General features: G+C 31.2%; 1 protein-coding gene across 4 annotated transcripts in view; it reads left to right on the plus strand.

Annotated features, from left to right (window-relative positions):
• The first annotated feature begins 7094 nt into the window (after positions 1–7094).
• The window catches only part of ATM (Serine/Threonine-kinase ATM-like protein), a 177266-nt gene continuing 168601 nt past the window's right edge, over positions 7095–15759 (plus strand). The window contains exons 1-12 of one of the 4 annotated variants that reach the window (XM_088984113.1): positions 7095–7395; positions 7488–7596; positions 7703–7846; positions 8195–8356; positions 8456–8642; positions 8782–8938; positions 9019–9158; positions 9282–9369; positions 9872–9975; positions 10555–10653; positions 11169–11225; positions 11851–11932. In XM_088984113.1, coding sequence (XP_088840239.1) covers positions 7273–7395; positions 7488–7596; positions 7703–7846; positions 8195–8356; positions 8456–8642; positions 8782–8938; positions 9019–9158; positions 9282–9369; positions 9872–9975; positions 10555–10653; positions 11169–11225; positions 11851–11932 — 1452 coding nt within the window. In that variant the 5' untranslated portion in view covers positions 7095–7272. The remainder of the gene's footprint in view (positions 7396–7487; positions 7597–7702; positions 7847–8194; positions 8357–8455; positions 8643–8781; positions 8939–9018; positions 9159–9281; positions 9370–9871; positions 9976–10554; positions 10654–11168; positions 11226–11850; positions 11933–15759) is intronic. The other 3 variants (XR_016112830.1, XM_088984112.1, XM_088984115.1) reach the window with 3 other exon arrangements.

The raw sequence follows: 15759 nt of genomic DNA on the forward strand, positions 1-15759 counted from the left end.
TGAGTTGGTTAATTTTATAGTATTTTTCAGTCAGCTTTGGTTCAGCAATTTCCCAACTTGACTAGATCGGGTCAATTTTGGTTTGGCCATTTGTAAACCACTCAAAATGGAGTCGTCCTAACCATAGATATCTATACATATTTTATAGTTTAAATATAATTTTTAATACAGAAAGTGGAAAAATTCTCATATTTCTCAGTCTAAAATATTTTATATTATAAATTTAAATTAGTTTCTTGTTTTTTAATAACATTGTTGTAAATTTTAAATTTAGAATTAATTTTTAAGTTTAAATCTTTTGAGATGATTAACCAAATTGATACAACCTGAGTTAGCTAATTTTTACTAATGGTCAGTCAATTTTGGGTAGACCTATATATAGGTAGGTCCAGGCCAGGCTTTTCCTCTTTATAAATAGAAAATGACCAAGCATGAGCCCACAACCAATCTGATCTAGACAAATATGTTATATTATATTAATTATACATCATTAATAATATAATATACATTTGTAATATTATATATATTAAAATATATAACACATTTTCACTACTAATTTTATTAGTATATAATATATATTTTTTGTATTATTAATATTTATTATATATTTTACTATATAATATTATCGGGTCAAGCTTGGGATGGGCTTAATTTGGGAAAGCCTAAGCTCGACCCAAAAAATAGTTAGGCCCAATACTTAAAGCCCGAACCTGAGCCCGTGGGCTTAAAACTTTGTCTAAGCCCAATTTAGAATGGGCCAAGCTAGGCCAACACGTTGAGCTACCCGGCCCATGAACATTTAGTTTCAGGTGATCAACTCCCAAACCCAACCAAGTTGGTTTAGTTAGCCAAATAGCCTTCAACCAAATCAAAATGACCCATGAAAATAATTTTAAAATGAAAATACAGCAAATAGCTAATAAATATACAATGAATACATTAATTATGAAAATACTAAAAATATATTAAAATAGTCAATAAATAATGTAATATTCGATAATAGTTTAATCTCTAACAAATATTAATCAACAAAATATAACAAAAATACAATAAATCCAATAAGTACAATAAATTGAATTTAAGATAAAAATATATTTATCACAAATACAAAACAAATAAATAATTGTTATTTTTTTAAATAACAAAACAAAAATAGATTTATACATAATTGTTACAAATTTATTTATCACAAATACAATAAATAATTATAGAAAATACACTAAATATCAATTTAGTATATACATAAAAATCTAACAAATATAGACAAATATTTTAAAATTATTATTAATAAATATTTATTACATAGTTTCCTTATTTAATGTTCATAAAATGATTTAGTTATTATTTTTTTATATTTAACATATTTAAAAATTAGTTATTTGCAATATTATTTAGTTATTCAAATAATGTCATGATTTATATTTGTAAAATATTAATTATATATTGAATTCCATCATTTATAAAAATATAATTTCACAATATTATTAATTCAAATATTATGAAATTTATTATAATTACTTTTTTACTTGTAAGAAAAATTTTAACTTTATTACATAATTTCGTGATTTTGACTATTCAAAATTTAGTTATGTTAAATATTTCTTATTTAAAATATTTAGTTTTTTAAATATTTAAATTTTATTTATTTTAAAGTTATTATGTAATATTCAATATTATGGTATATAACTATTTATTCATTTTTAATATTTTTATTTAAAGTATTTGGTTATTGAAATATTTAAATAATTTTTTTTAGTTTTAAATTTTTATTATGTGAATAACATTTAAAAAAATTCATTTAAAAATTTAAAATAATATTTTGTTATTAAAATGAATAATCCATAAAAATATTGTTTTTGTGTTTTAATAATTGTTTTATTTATTACATAATTTAATTTTAATATTTAAATCATTCTAAAATTTTTTAATTCAAACTTTCTTTATATAGATATAGATCAAAAGTGGGAGAGGTTAAATATGAATTATAGATAATTTATGAGAGAAACTCTCTATCTAATTAAAGATCATTTTAGAGATAAATAGGAATTAGAGATAATTTAGGTGAAGGTGGGGGATAGTGCTACCACTTGGCTAGATATTATAAAACATAATCTCTCTTTCATTCCTTGATAATTAGCTCCCTTACCACATGGCTTAATGGGTGGATTGGGTAGGAAAGAAGAGGAAAGAGAGAGTGCATGAGAGAGCTAGAAAGGGGTAAGGGAGAAAGGAGAGAAGTTTAAGGATAGAAGAGAGAAGGGGGAATGGAAGAATGAGAGAGTTGCCAAATGGGTCCTAATAGCTTTATAATATAGTGTAGATCCCCCATTTTTATCTATATCTATCAGAAGATAATTTGAATTAAAAAAGTAAAGATTTATTTAAATATTATAATGAAATTGTGTAATAACTTTGAAATATTTATTAAAAACACAAAAAATATCATATATTTAATAATATTTGTATTATTAATAATGTTATACTTTTATGAAATTCATACAAAAATTATGTACTAATAATATAAATTATTAAATTTAAATATTATTCATATAACAAATTTTTCAAATAAAAAAACATTATTTAAAAATTTCAATAACTAAATATTCTAAATAAAAATATTAAAAATAGCTAAATATTTAATATTATGTAATAATTTTAAAATAATTAAAATTTTTAAAAATTACTTAAATATTTAAATAACTAAATATTTTAGATAATGAAATATTTAACATAACTAAATTTTAAATAGTTAAAATAAAAAAATATGTAATAAACTTAAAAATTTTATTACAAGAAGAAAATCATTAAAATGGATTTCATAATATTTGAATTAATAATAAGTTTATATTTTACAAAATTAATAAGAAACTTATGTAATAATAGTATAACTTATAATTTTATGGATTATGAAATTCAATAAATAGGGATATGAAAATAACTATACAACAACGATATTATTTAAATATAAAAATAATATTGAAAGTAACTAATTTTATTTATTAAAAATTAATAACTGAATTATATTTTAAATATTATTTAAAAACAAATAAAATAGATTACAAAAATAAATTGTGTAATCTCCTTAAAAAATTTATAAAAAACACAAAAAAATAATTATAATAGATTTAATAATATTTTATAATAAGAATATAAAATATAAATATTTTAAAATATTTAAAATATTATTGAAATGATGAAAAATGGATTAAATAATTTAGAGGTATTGAAGATTTCAAATAACAAAAATACATAATAACTTTCAAAAAATGTTTTTAATTGATATTAAAAATATAATTATAATTAAAATTATTAATGTACTAATAATAAAACATTATATACACTAAAATTTATACTTATTGTATTCTTGTGATAAATATATTTTCAATAGTTATTGGAGATTGAATTGTTGTTATTTATTAGAGATTATGCTATTAGTTTAGCTAAAATTAGGAGTATTCTCCTGTTGGTTCAACTCAATTGTAGGTTGTTTGACCAACCAAATTGACCTGACTGGGTTTCGGAGTTGGTCACCCAAAACAAACCAACTTGGGTTATATCGATTTGGGTCAATTTTCGGTTTGGTTGGTTGGTTCAAAATATATAAAATTAAAAATTACAGTGGTATTATTAAAAAATAAAAAATTATATTTACAATATAAATATTTTAAATTAAGGAATATGGAAATTTTCCTACTTTTCCATATTAAAGAGTACATATATGGTTGGGTCGATTTGCTTTTTGTGGTTTTTGTCTATTTAAAAATGACCAAACCGAAATTGACCTGACTTGCTTAGGTTGGAAAGTTGCTGAATCGAAACCCACCAGAAATACTATAAAATTGACCAAATCGAGTTGAGATGGGTCGTGTTGGCCGGTTTCACTAGTTTGATGAGCAACCTAGTTGGAATTAATTATTTTTTTATTATACAAAATTATTAAAAATAGTATATAAAATAAAACTATTTATTAATTATTCAAAAAAATTAAATATTAAGCAATTGTCTACTTTTATGTGATTTTATTGTTTATCTTTGCTTAAGAAAGCCCATGCATCACACAGGTCCTTACTAGGTACAACTTGAGTGGGTTGGATCGGGTTGAGGGTCAATCCAATCATAAGTCTCAAGCATCAAGCTCAAGCTTGGTCCAATTCAAGGTTAATCTTGAGTTTACCAACCTAGGCCCAACTCAATGTTAACTAAACGTCACGGGCATTAGAATGGCAATTTCTATGCTACCTTGTGGGTATTCACCCCTAACCACCTTGACTGGGCTTTTTTTTTTTTTTTTGAAGTATAGGTTTTGGGGCAAGTCAAGTTTTGGTATTTTACAACCCGTACATTACACGTAGGGTACAATATTATTGGAATGCATATAAACTTTATGCATTGGGTGTTGAATTTAATAATATTTTGAATTAGATGTAAATGATAATCGATAGTTTATGTGCTTTTTTACATCTTAATCAAATAATTGAAAATTTTGTTGTTCATTTATGTTATTTTATTTATTTATTGCTTTTATATAATACGAAATAATAGGAAATTAGATGCAGGTTTCAAACCCAACCCACCCCTACCTTTGAATACGGGGAGGGTTTGGATTATCCAAATCCAACCCGCTAGGCAGATAGAAAATAGAATTTACAAAATCCTCGTTGAACACACTCTATTGCCATCTTTGCTTGGGCTAGGCTTGGGCATGTTGAGCATAACTCAATTTCTAGATAGAATAGGTTGTATATATATAATGTTGGGCAATTTTAAATTAAACCGAATCAGTACCTGAGGCCTCAACCTAAGCCCAATTTGAGTTTAGATTAAGCCCGAGTTTTTTTTCCTCAAGCCCATCTTAAAGTTCAAAAAACCAAACCCAATCTATGCAAAAACTTTGATTGAAATAAGTTGGGCTTGAATTGGATACATCCAACTTGCACCCCTAACTATATTGTCTTAAATTATTTTAACAAAGCCAGTAGTACATCACATAGGTCACAACTAGTATACAATATATATAAAATATACCTATTGTAATATTATATTATATTATACTATTATATATATGGATCGAAGGACTTATACACACTTTAATTTTAATGAGGATGGATTTAGGGCACGTCTTAAGTGAGGCAGATAAGTACCACCATCACCCCATCCCCAATCACTAGGGTTCATGATTTCCACAAAACCTGCCCCAAATTCAACCAGTGATTAAAATAAAGGGAAGAATAAGGTACAGCATAGGGTCAAAATTGTTAGGCTCAAAATACAGTTGGGGTAGGTGCCAGCTTGAAATTGATGTCAATTCACAGATGGGCATTGATGCATAGAATAGAGGTTTTTATAATTCTACAATGAAATTTAGAAATATACATTGGGCCTGTCCATACTTTTCTGGAAAAAAATTGCCTTACCAAGACAGAATGGGGGACAGTAAAAGTCAAGTTACCATCTCCGCAGATACTTTGAGGGCAACTGTAAATTGCAATCCCAATTTTGTAAGTCTCTTCACACAATTACAATGATGAAATACGAGGAAAAGCATGGTGCATGGACAATCTTTAACCAATTAGAAATCCAAGTGAACTTGAATGATTACAAATTAATTGGTTATCACTTGGATGGAATATACCTTTTTTTTTTTTTTTTTTTCTGTAACATAGTCCGACTTATATCCATATCAGTTTTTTTCCTCGATCACTATAACATGCAGTTGCGCTTGTGATGATGGGCATTTAGTGAAATTATCGTTTTGGTGTCCGGAAACAAATAAGGTAGTTTTATCTTTAGCAGGCAATGAGGCAACCCATTATGTCCAATTAATGTGATGGGCCAGGGAAGTAGACTACCATCTGTTATGAAGGAGAAAACACTAGTGGTAGGGATGCCCAAAATCAATATTGAGAATTGATTCACTTATGATTGAATCAAATATGAATTCATCTTTATCCGATCCCACATAATCTGTCATAATTATATATATATGTTTTATTTCATACAATCAATTTTCAATTCTTTGTATTCACAAAATACACTATTAAAATCATGTTAAAATTTATTTTATCGTTGATACATATTGTTTTAATTATTTCATTTTTTTCTAAATTAATCCAGCATAAAATCCATACTACTATTAAAAGTGTAATGATAGTGTGGAACTTTTGTTTGATTACAATTTTTGAATTTGGTTTATATATGATTATGAGAGAACAAAATGTAATTTGAAAAATTATATTTTCGAGTTGAATAACCTCTCCCAACCTTGCATTGGGAACATCTCCCCATGAAGTACATATATATGGAGATATTTACAAATGCAAGGCTGTAAGAGCTGTTTGAACGGGCCTTGCACTAATTAAAGCTGATCACTTAATTTTCTCATCATTTAGTTCCATCTCATTAAGTCATGTGTTTTGGGTATAACTCTCATTATTTCATTGAATCCTATATTATTTAACTACATCAAAGAAAATTAAGTATGATAAATAATATTTGTTTGTATTAATGATAGAAATAGAATATAAATCTAAAGACAACAAAAAGAAATGATTTGTTTTCCTTTTGGTGGCAAGTCAATAATTCAACATTTGGATTAAACGTGTCAAATATAAATGTCATAATTAATTAATAATAAAAATTTAAAAAGGTAAAAATACATAGGCTTGTTTGGTTTACAGTCGAATTTGGAATCAAAATCCTCTCGAATTGAATCAAAATGGTCTTGAAAATGGAAATTAGAATCAGCAAAAAAATGGGATTTCATTTTGGGCATTCCCTCAAATGGGATTTTGGATCTCTAATAATATTGTATATTCATCAAATTAATAAAAAACAAGTATAGCAAATAACAATAATTTTGATCTGCATAGAAGTACAAAAAAAAAGTTTTTTTTTTTTTTTTTATCATCATCGTAAAAAAATTGCAATAGCAACTGCAATCCCGAACGGGGGAAACCAATTCGATGTTGTCGATCCGTTTCGAGTTCCAATATAAGCGAACCAAAATTGGATCCACATTCGACTCGATCCGTTTGCAACCTGGCTTTGGCGATTTTGCGGTTTTACCCGTTTGGGTTCGTCTCTTCTGAATCAACGGGCACGGAACTCGTTTTGGCGGATTCTGGTGTAGAAGTACAAAATACCTCTTTTGTGTGCCAAACCCTCACGTATTACTCTCCGATTGCCGTCGTCGTTTCTCGCCATTTCGTTCAAATTAGTAGCAGAAAAACACTGGCTTTTCACGACGGATTGGTCACATAAAAGTTACAGTAGATGCTTATCCCAGGAACAAGCTTCAAGTTCCGAACTCCAAGTTGCAGACAGACCATGGCTACTACGAGAGATATACAAGAAATAGTGTCTAAGCTTTCATCAGATAAAGCCAAAGTTCGAGAAGTAAGTTCATGCTCCCTCCAATGCCTTTCTGGTAAAGCCTTTTGCACTCCATTTTCTATCTATCTATTTATTCTTTCTTGCCGATGTTTTAGGAAAGCATAAAACTGTTAAATAGCTGGTTGGAAGGAGAACGGTCGTTTGGATTCTGCAAACTTCTCGTCCAGAATACTCTGAAACTTAAACCAAACGAGATTCCGCACTGTAAGCTTGAATCCTACTCATATATGTTGTGTACTGGCCAGGCGTTTATTGTGGTATGAAGACTGAATTTGTTTTTTGATGCATTGCTTGGACCTTTTATTTACAGCGGAAACATGGCCATTTATCATAAAATTGCTTATCCAATGTGTAACCTTGGAAATATCCACAAGCAAAAAGCGCCCCCCCAAGTTGCTTTTCGCAAAAACTCTTCGAATTGGTATCCAACGAGCAGAAGGTGCTAAATACTCTGGTTAGTAACTGAATTTCTATGGTGGCCCACTCCACTTTTACATTTGGTAGATGGTATGTTGGATAACTTCCATGGTAGATATGTTTTATATGGAAGCTGCTACTATAAAAACATAGAGAAAGCAAAGAAAAGGCTCGATCAAATTGAACTAAAAGAGAGAATGGGAGTTCAAATTAAATGCTGAACAATGAGATGCTATGAGTTTTTGAGATATCATGTTCCCTTTTTATTTGGCAAAAACATTCACTGTTCTTTGTATAAATTGTACATCTATGTGGTGTGTTTCATTTTTAATGGATATGACCTTTTGAATTTGCTAATAATTTCCCCCTCCTCTTATTCACTCAGGCAAGATGCTACTTCTGTTGTCTGTTGTCAAGCAACTTTTCAATCACATATGGGATGTCTTAAGGGATGTCCCTAGCTTTCAGTCCGAATATGGGATTATTCTGCGGCATCTTTTAGCAGTAAGAGAATATCGTTTTCACATGAGGAAGCGGGTTTACTGCAGTGAGTTGTGTATTTAATGTATTTAATTCTCACTATTTCCACAAGTTTGTAAATCGCTGCTCATTTTTCTGTGTTCTACTTTTCTCTTTACTTGGATAGATCTAGTGCTTCTGTATGTGGGCAAGGTGGAAACAAGCTTGAATAGTGTTCAGTCTTATCCAAAAGAGGAAGTATTCCGCTACATCCTGACACTCCATTCCCTTTTGGAAAACCCTCCTGGAGATTTCACTGATGATCTCAGGGAAGACATTGTTAAAGGGTTCGTTGGAATTTTCTCACATGTAAGGTAGATAATCTCTTCTTGGTTTTATTTTTGTGCCCTCAGGTGTTTCACTTCATACCCAACATTTTGTTATTTTTTTTTGTTTTCTTTTCAAGTTACTGATCATGCTTTGTGACAATTTTCCTTCTTTTGGCGTTCTCAGAGATGAGGGGAAGATTTCACGGAAACTTATTGAGTGCATTAATACATATTTGTCAAAGGATGGTCCAAATCTAGGGCACCACTCCATGAGGATCCACTTTGCTGTAGAGGAGTTTTTGTTTCGTTTTTGGATCACAACTCATGATCGGAGTTTGAAGGTTTCCTATCCAAGCGTTTCCATTTGCCTTTATTCTGATATTATGGAAGGAACCTGATACATTCTTTTCTGTGGTGTTAGGATGCATTTATTATGTATGCTAGATTACAGATAAAGCTAATAAGGAGTGTCGCTGATGGGAGGCATTTGATTGAACAACTTTTAGATGTTGTCTGTAAGGAACTTGACCAGAACAACATTGCCAACATTTCTTTGCCCCAGTGAGTGTCAATGTTCTGCAATTTGATCTGTCTGTACTCAAATGATGTGGTCCCAAAAGTTATTTTTTTTTCCCCGATCGTATGGTCCCAAAAGTTCTTGAGGTGAAAATATATTACATTCAGGAGTGATGCGGCTAGAGTTGATAAGCTTGGAGCGTTGACATCCTCACAATGTGGTTTGATGGAGCTTGCAGCATCTGTTTTTTTCTGGGTACTTGTCTCAAAGCCATGCTTGTCCATTTTAGATCCTGTTAAGCAATTCATAGATGTTGTATTCTACTTTCTGTTATTATTTTTGTGTTTTAATTGTTTTGCGGGCTTAGATTCTGTCAAGAAACCTAGGGATGATCTTATGATTTTTTTTTGGAATTTTAGAAATTGATAGACAGTTAAACTTGTTTCAACCTAGGTGCTTTGTGGAATTATTTTTTATAAAAATATAATTGTTTGTAGCTCTAATTATGCTGTTTTTTGTTCCTAGAAAACTAATAGAAAAAGTTGTGAGAATCCTCTAGGCTTCCTCAAGGATTTCATTGAGGAAATGAATACAGGCTATGAAGCCTTGTGGTTGTGAGTTTTCACAAAAAAATTATAATAATCAAAAGAAGATAGGTTCTGTAAATTTAACATAAATAGACAAATATATTCCTAACTGCTGAAGAATGTTCTGATTGGATTTGTGGATGCTTTTAAATGGTTTTTGTTTTTTCCAGGCATGCTTTAAAGTGACTAAAGCATCATCTTCAGAAAAACGTTCTAGGAGGGAGAATGCTGCTACCTGTATAAAGGAGGGGCTCATGAAAGGGAAATGGCTATGGTAGTTTTGTTCCAAACCTGTTTTCTGTAAAGTACATTTTGGTTTTGATGTCCTTGACATGCCATCCAGGAAGTTCTTTACGGTGATACTAATACAAATTTAATTGTAAAAAATCAAAATAGAAGAAAAGTGAAAACTTCTTCATTCTTTGATGATCCTCAGTTGGGCCAGAAAAAAAGTGCCAAAACTTCTCCCGTACCATCTCTGAGGACTCCCCCTATATCTGAAGGACCTGGATTTCCAAACAAGCTACCAACAAAATTCAATTCAATTCTATACTTTGGCTTTTTTTTTTTTTAAAGGATCAATTTAATTCTATTGTTACTAGGTGGAACCCACTCCTCCCGAGGGCTCCACCAATGATCCACGGTGGTCATTGTTTATCAAAGCTAAACAATTCTTGATTGCTATATTTCATTTTCCTTCTTTATTGGATACTTTAATATCTTGTATTAAAATTAATTATTGTCTGTATGATTGTCAGTATTTTCTTTGTAACTAGTACTATGACTGATGTTTGTCTTGATCTTATACTGTATTTACATGTGAACGTTCTCCTCCTCTTACCATGTGCTGCAGGAATAGTGCCTTTTGTTTTCTCATTCGGAATTATCATTCTTGTATTTCTAAGGATCTTGTTATCTACTGGTTTGAGGGCATCTGTGAAAGCTTTGATAGGTACTTGCATTTCCATGTTTGGTACAATCTCTTGCCTAATCTATAAGCATAGATTCACAAGTACCATGCTATGTGTTGATTATCTTTTAATGATAGTTCCAGACATTATTAAAAAATTATAGTTTTAGATGTAAGAACTCAAAAAGTACATATTATTTAGTTTTTAAATTTTATTGAATTCCAGGATTTTCTTTCAATTTTGAGCTATTTGACATTTCAGATGATCTTGTGGAAGTCCTTTTGTTCTTGGGGCCTAAGGAAGCCCTAGGCAATTGCATCCACATATTGACTGTATACCTGAAAGAGTTTTGTATTGTTGTCAATTAGTTGCTACTTGGTATATACTTGAAAGAGTTTTGTATTGTTGTCAATTAGTTGCTCCATTACATATGGTTGTGGAGGTCCACTTACCTGCTTGGATGGTCATCATAGTTGATGAAGTATGCTTAATTTTTCTTTCATTTTGGATCAATAAATTAAGTTTTTTTTTTTTTTGTTTTTTCTTTTGCTTGCAGGATATTGAATGATGGAAATAAGGATCATTCATATAATGGTTTGCTTTGGGTATTGAGGTATGCATCTTACTTTTTTACATGTTGATCATGAGTATGATAATGACCAGTTGCTCAATTTTTATTCAGTGGCATCACTTTTTTTTTTTTTTTCCTTTTCTTTTTTGGTTCCCTTTCTCTTCTAGGTTTTATTTTATTGATATGCATATTATTTTTTTTGATAATGAGAAAGTTTATATTAGAACAAAAGGAGAGGGACACCCTCAAGCCAAAGGGCAATACAGATAGATAAAACACACACACACACAAAGGGAGGGAGAGAGACAAAGCACACAGACACAGACACAGACACAGACACAGAGGGGGACACAACAAACACAAGAAACTCCACTAAACAGGGGGATACAAAGACTAAACTATCCCAACGATCTGAAAACTGACTGAGACTACAGCCAGCTAAGCCCTTTGAACTAATTGCTCATGAACAGAGAATGCCTGCATTCTGCCCATATGATTCATTATATTGTTGTACATACTTCTCTCTTCTTTGAATGTGCGTTTTTTCTGCAATTCATCTTTCCTGGAAGTACTTGTAATCTCTCTCTCTCTCTCTCTCTCTCTCTCTCTCTCTTTCTCTCTCTCTCTTTCTCTCTCTCAATTGCTATTTATGCAATGCATCTTAAAGGAGCCTGCAGGAACTGTCTTCTGTGTTGCTTCCTGTTTCAAGGGTGGAGCTTTGGCAATGCTCATTTCGTATTTATACTGAGGTATTTATTCTTTTATTATTTACATTTTATTTTTTATACCCATTTTGTTTTACTTCTTGCACAAACTACAGGGAGACCCCTTTGAAAATCTAATTGCTGATTACCCTAGTAACTCTGCCTTTTTTCTTTTCTCCCCTTTTAGGGGTGGGTGTCTGAGGTTGACTTGGTTGTGGGTTATATGGGTTGTTTTTTCTGGTTGATAGTTGCTTGTTTAGTAGTGCAAGGTTTTAGAGTCCCTATTGGTCAGAATTTGTAGGATATTTTGCATTAATTTCTTTATGTGGGGTTCGGAGATCTTGGTTTTGGTTAGTGTGGGGATTTTCCCATGGGTGTTTCTTATATCAATAAATCCTGGTCAATTTTAAGTAACCATTTATTCCCAGTATGGTAGTGGTAAATGCTGTACATTTCTGTTCTTTTATTATTTTTGATAGTAAAATAAATGTATTAAATAAAAAAGAAAGTACAAGAGGTGATAAGAAATTGCTCAAAAGAGAAAGTAACAAAATGCAATAACAGTAACCCAACTTCCAATCAAACAAAGAGATTGGATGGGATGGTTGAAAGACCCAGCTTTAGCCATGTGGCAACACAGAGATTTTTTAAGGAGAGTAAACTGGCTTACAAGAAATATGACTGTTACCTCTCTGTGGGTGGGAAGATCAGCAAACACCTTAGCAGATGGGTTGGCTAAGCAGGGGGCTACAAGGGAGCAGCTGTTTTGGGCTGCTTTGTATTTATTTATGATTAATTCTGTTTTATTTTGATGTAATACTTTTCTGAAGAGATAATAGCTCGTGCCTCTTCAGTGGTGTTTTTTCCGAATTAATAAATTTCTTCATTCATAAAAAAAAAAAAAAAACTTCCAATCAAACAAATCAAGAACAATACTACCACTCCAGAAAACAAAAAGACTCCAATTGTTTTTCTTTTTCCACAAATCAACATCAAAACTAGCAACGACCTCTGATAATAAAAAAGCTAATTAAGAGCAAAACAATTTTATATTAAAGATCATTAATAAGTGGGAAGCAAAAAGATAAACTCCTTTGATAGAGTCTAGTGAGCCACACCTGGGCCCTCTAATATATTGATATTGCCCCCACTGTCTGCCCCATCGGAACTAAAACTCCAGGTTCCTACCCAAATTAGACTTGGGAGAAACCAAATCAGAAGCAGAGACATTTCTTTTACTGCTTTTGCTATGCTTTCCCTTTCTATGATCCCTGCTCCAGATATTGCCCCTTCCACAACCCCAGCTCCACCTACCTCCCTTTCTACAGCCCCCCTGTGTCTGTTTCAGAGTAAGTAAGAATTGCATTAGTGCAATGGGTATATCAGCAGATAAATACTAGCATCATTTGATTCCATGCTCTTGACAACTAAAACAGAACCCTGAATCCTTCTCGGGGTCATTCTCAAGTCTGTCTCTTTCTTCCAATTATCTAAATTATTACACACACCTTGCATGTCTTCCCTGAAAGGTCTCCCAATTTTTTTCTTAATTCTGATATCGATGTGGCGATGTGGTCCATCCTATTAAACTGGAGCATGCCGAACAGTTCATACAAAAGACTTTTGAATAATTTGATTAATAGGTACTAAAGACTTGTTGGCTACAAATTATGGTATGCGGGAGAGGTAAGTGGTGTAGAGATAATAGTAGATTAGGATTTAAAAAATGAAATTGTAAATGTTAAAAGATTTGGCGGTAGAATAATTTTAATTAGACTTGTTCTAAGTGAGGAAATTATTAACATAATTAGTGCTTATGCACCTCAAGTGGGCCTAGAAGAAAACATTAAAAGACAATTTTGGGAAAACTTGGAAAAATTAATCTAATAAATTCCAAATGAAGAGAAGATTTTAATAGGAGTGGACTTAAATGGGCATGTAGGGAAAAGAAGTGTAGGATATGATATGGTGCATGGAAGATTTGGGTTTGGGGAGAGGAATGAATCAGGAGGTACAACACTAGATTTTGCAGTAGCTTATGATATGGCAATTTTAAAGACCTTTTTCCAAAAGAATGATGAACACTTCATAACATTTAAAAGTGGGTCAAACGTAAATCAAATTGAATTTTTTCCTTACGAGGAGAACAAAATGAATGATGTGTAAAGATTGCAAAGTTATTCTGGGAGAAAGCTTAAGAACACAAGATAGACTAGTGGTGGTAGATGTGCGCATTAGGAAATGGAAGAGAAATGGGGAAAAAATAGGTGTCCAGGAATTAGGTGGGAAAACTTGAAAAGGAGAAAACTAGCTCAATTCAGAAACAAATTGATAATAGAAGGAAATTGGAATTTAGATGACAAGATTAATGATATTTGGCTTGAAATGTGAAACAATATAAAGAAAGTAGCAAATGATGTTTTAGGAGAATATAAAGGGAAGTGACAAGGTACTAAAGAAACTTGGTGGTGGAATGAAGAGGTTCAAAATATAATTAGATTAAAATGAACACGCTACAAAGAATGACAAAAAACTAGAAATGTAGAAAATTGGGAAAAACATAAAACTATAAGAGATGAAGTTAAAGAGAAAGTGAATGAAAAAAAGTGACTTTTACCATAAATTCAGCACTAAAGAGCGAGAAAAAGGAATGCATAAACTAACAAAGCTGAGAGAAAGGAAAGGCAAAGATTTAAACCATGTTTGGTGCATTAAAGGTGAAGATTAAAGAGTCTTGGTAAAAGATGAAGAGATCAAACAATGATGGAAAAACTATTTCGAAAAATTATTAAATGAACAGGGAGAGGGTGCTAATGAAAGAGAATCTAGCAATACCAGTAGTGTTAAAAATAATACATATCTTCGAAGAGTTAGGCCTATTGAAGGAAAAGAGGCACTAAATAAGATGAAGAAGGGAAAGGTGTTAGGACCTGATGGGATTCCAATAGAAGTATGGAAAGGTATGGGAGAGGTAGGTTTGTTATTGCTAGCCAAGCTATTTAACAAGATAGTAAAAGAAAAGAAGATGTCTCATGATTGGAGAAATAGCGGTATGGTTCCTATATTTAAGAACAAAAGTGATATACAAAGTTGTAATAGCTATCGGGGAATTAAACTTATGAACCACACTATGAAACTTTGGGAGAGAATAATTGAACAAAGATTACGACATGAAACAAGTATATTAGAGAGCCAATTTGGCTTTATGCCAGGGGGATCAACCATGGAAGCCATATTTGTTTTGAGACGATTGATAGAAAAGTTCATAGAGAAAAAGACCTTTATCTTCATATGGTGTTTATTGATTGAGAAAAGGCATATGATAGAGTTCCTAATGAGATAATATGGTAGATCTTGGAAAAGAAAGGGGTTCAAAATAGGTATATAGACCTAATTAAGAATATGCATGAGGGAGCAACAACCAATGTTAGAACACCAGTGAGAGAGACTTCATATTTTACATTTATTATGAGTCTTCACCAAGGTTCAACACTTAGCCATTATCTATTTGCATTGATCATAGATGAATTGATTAAACATATTCAGAGGGAAGTTCAATGGTGCATGTTGTTTTCAGATGATATTGTTTTAGTTGATGAAACTAATGAAGGATTAAATGCAAAATTTAGCTTATGGATAAATGCCTTGGAAACAAGTGGTTTTAAAATAGGTAAGACTAAAACATGGTATATGACATGTAAATTTATTAAGAATAGGAGTGTAAATCAAGATACACTTAGGATTGGAGGCCAAGAGATAACTTGATGTGACCATTTCTGGTATCTTGGTTCAATAATTCATAACAAGGGAGAGATTGAGTAGGATGTTATCCAATGAATTTGAGCAGGATGGGCAAAATGGATGGGTGTGCA

This window comes from Nelumbo lutea, chromosome 4, assembly GCF_056320005.1.
Source record: "Nelumbo lutea isolate HS-2025 chromosome 4, American lotus-T2T, whole genome shotgun sequence".
Classification (NCBI taxonomy): domain Eukaryota; kingdom Viridiplantae; phylum Streptophyta; class Magnoliopsida; order Proteales; family Nelumbonaceae; genus Nelumbo; species Nelumbo lutea.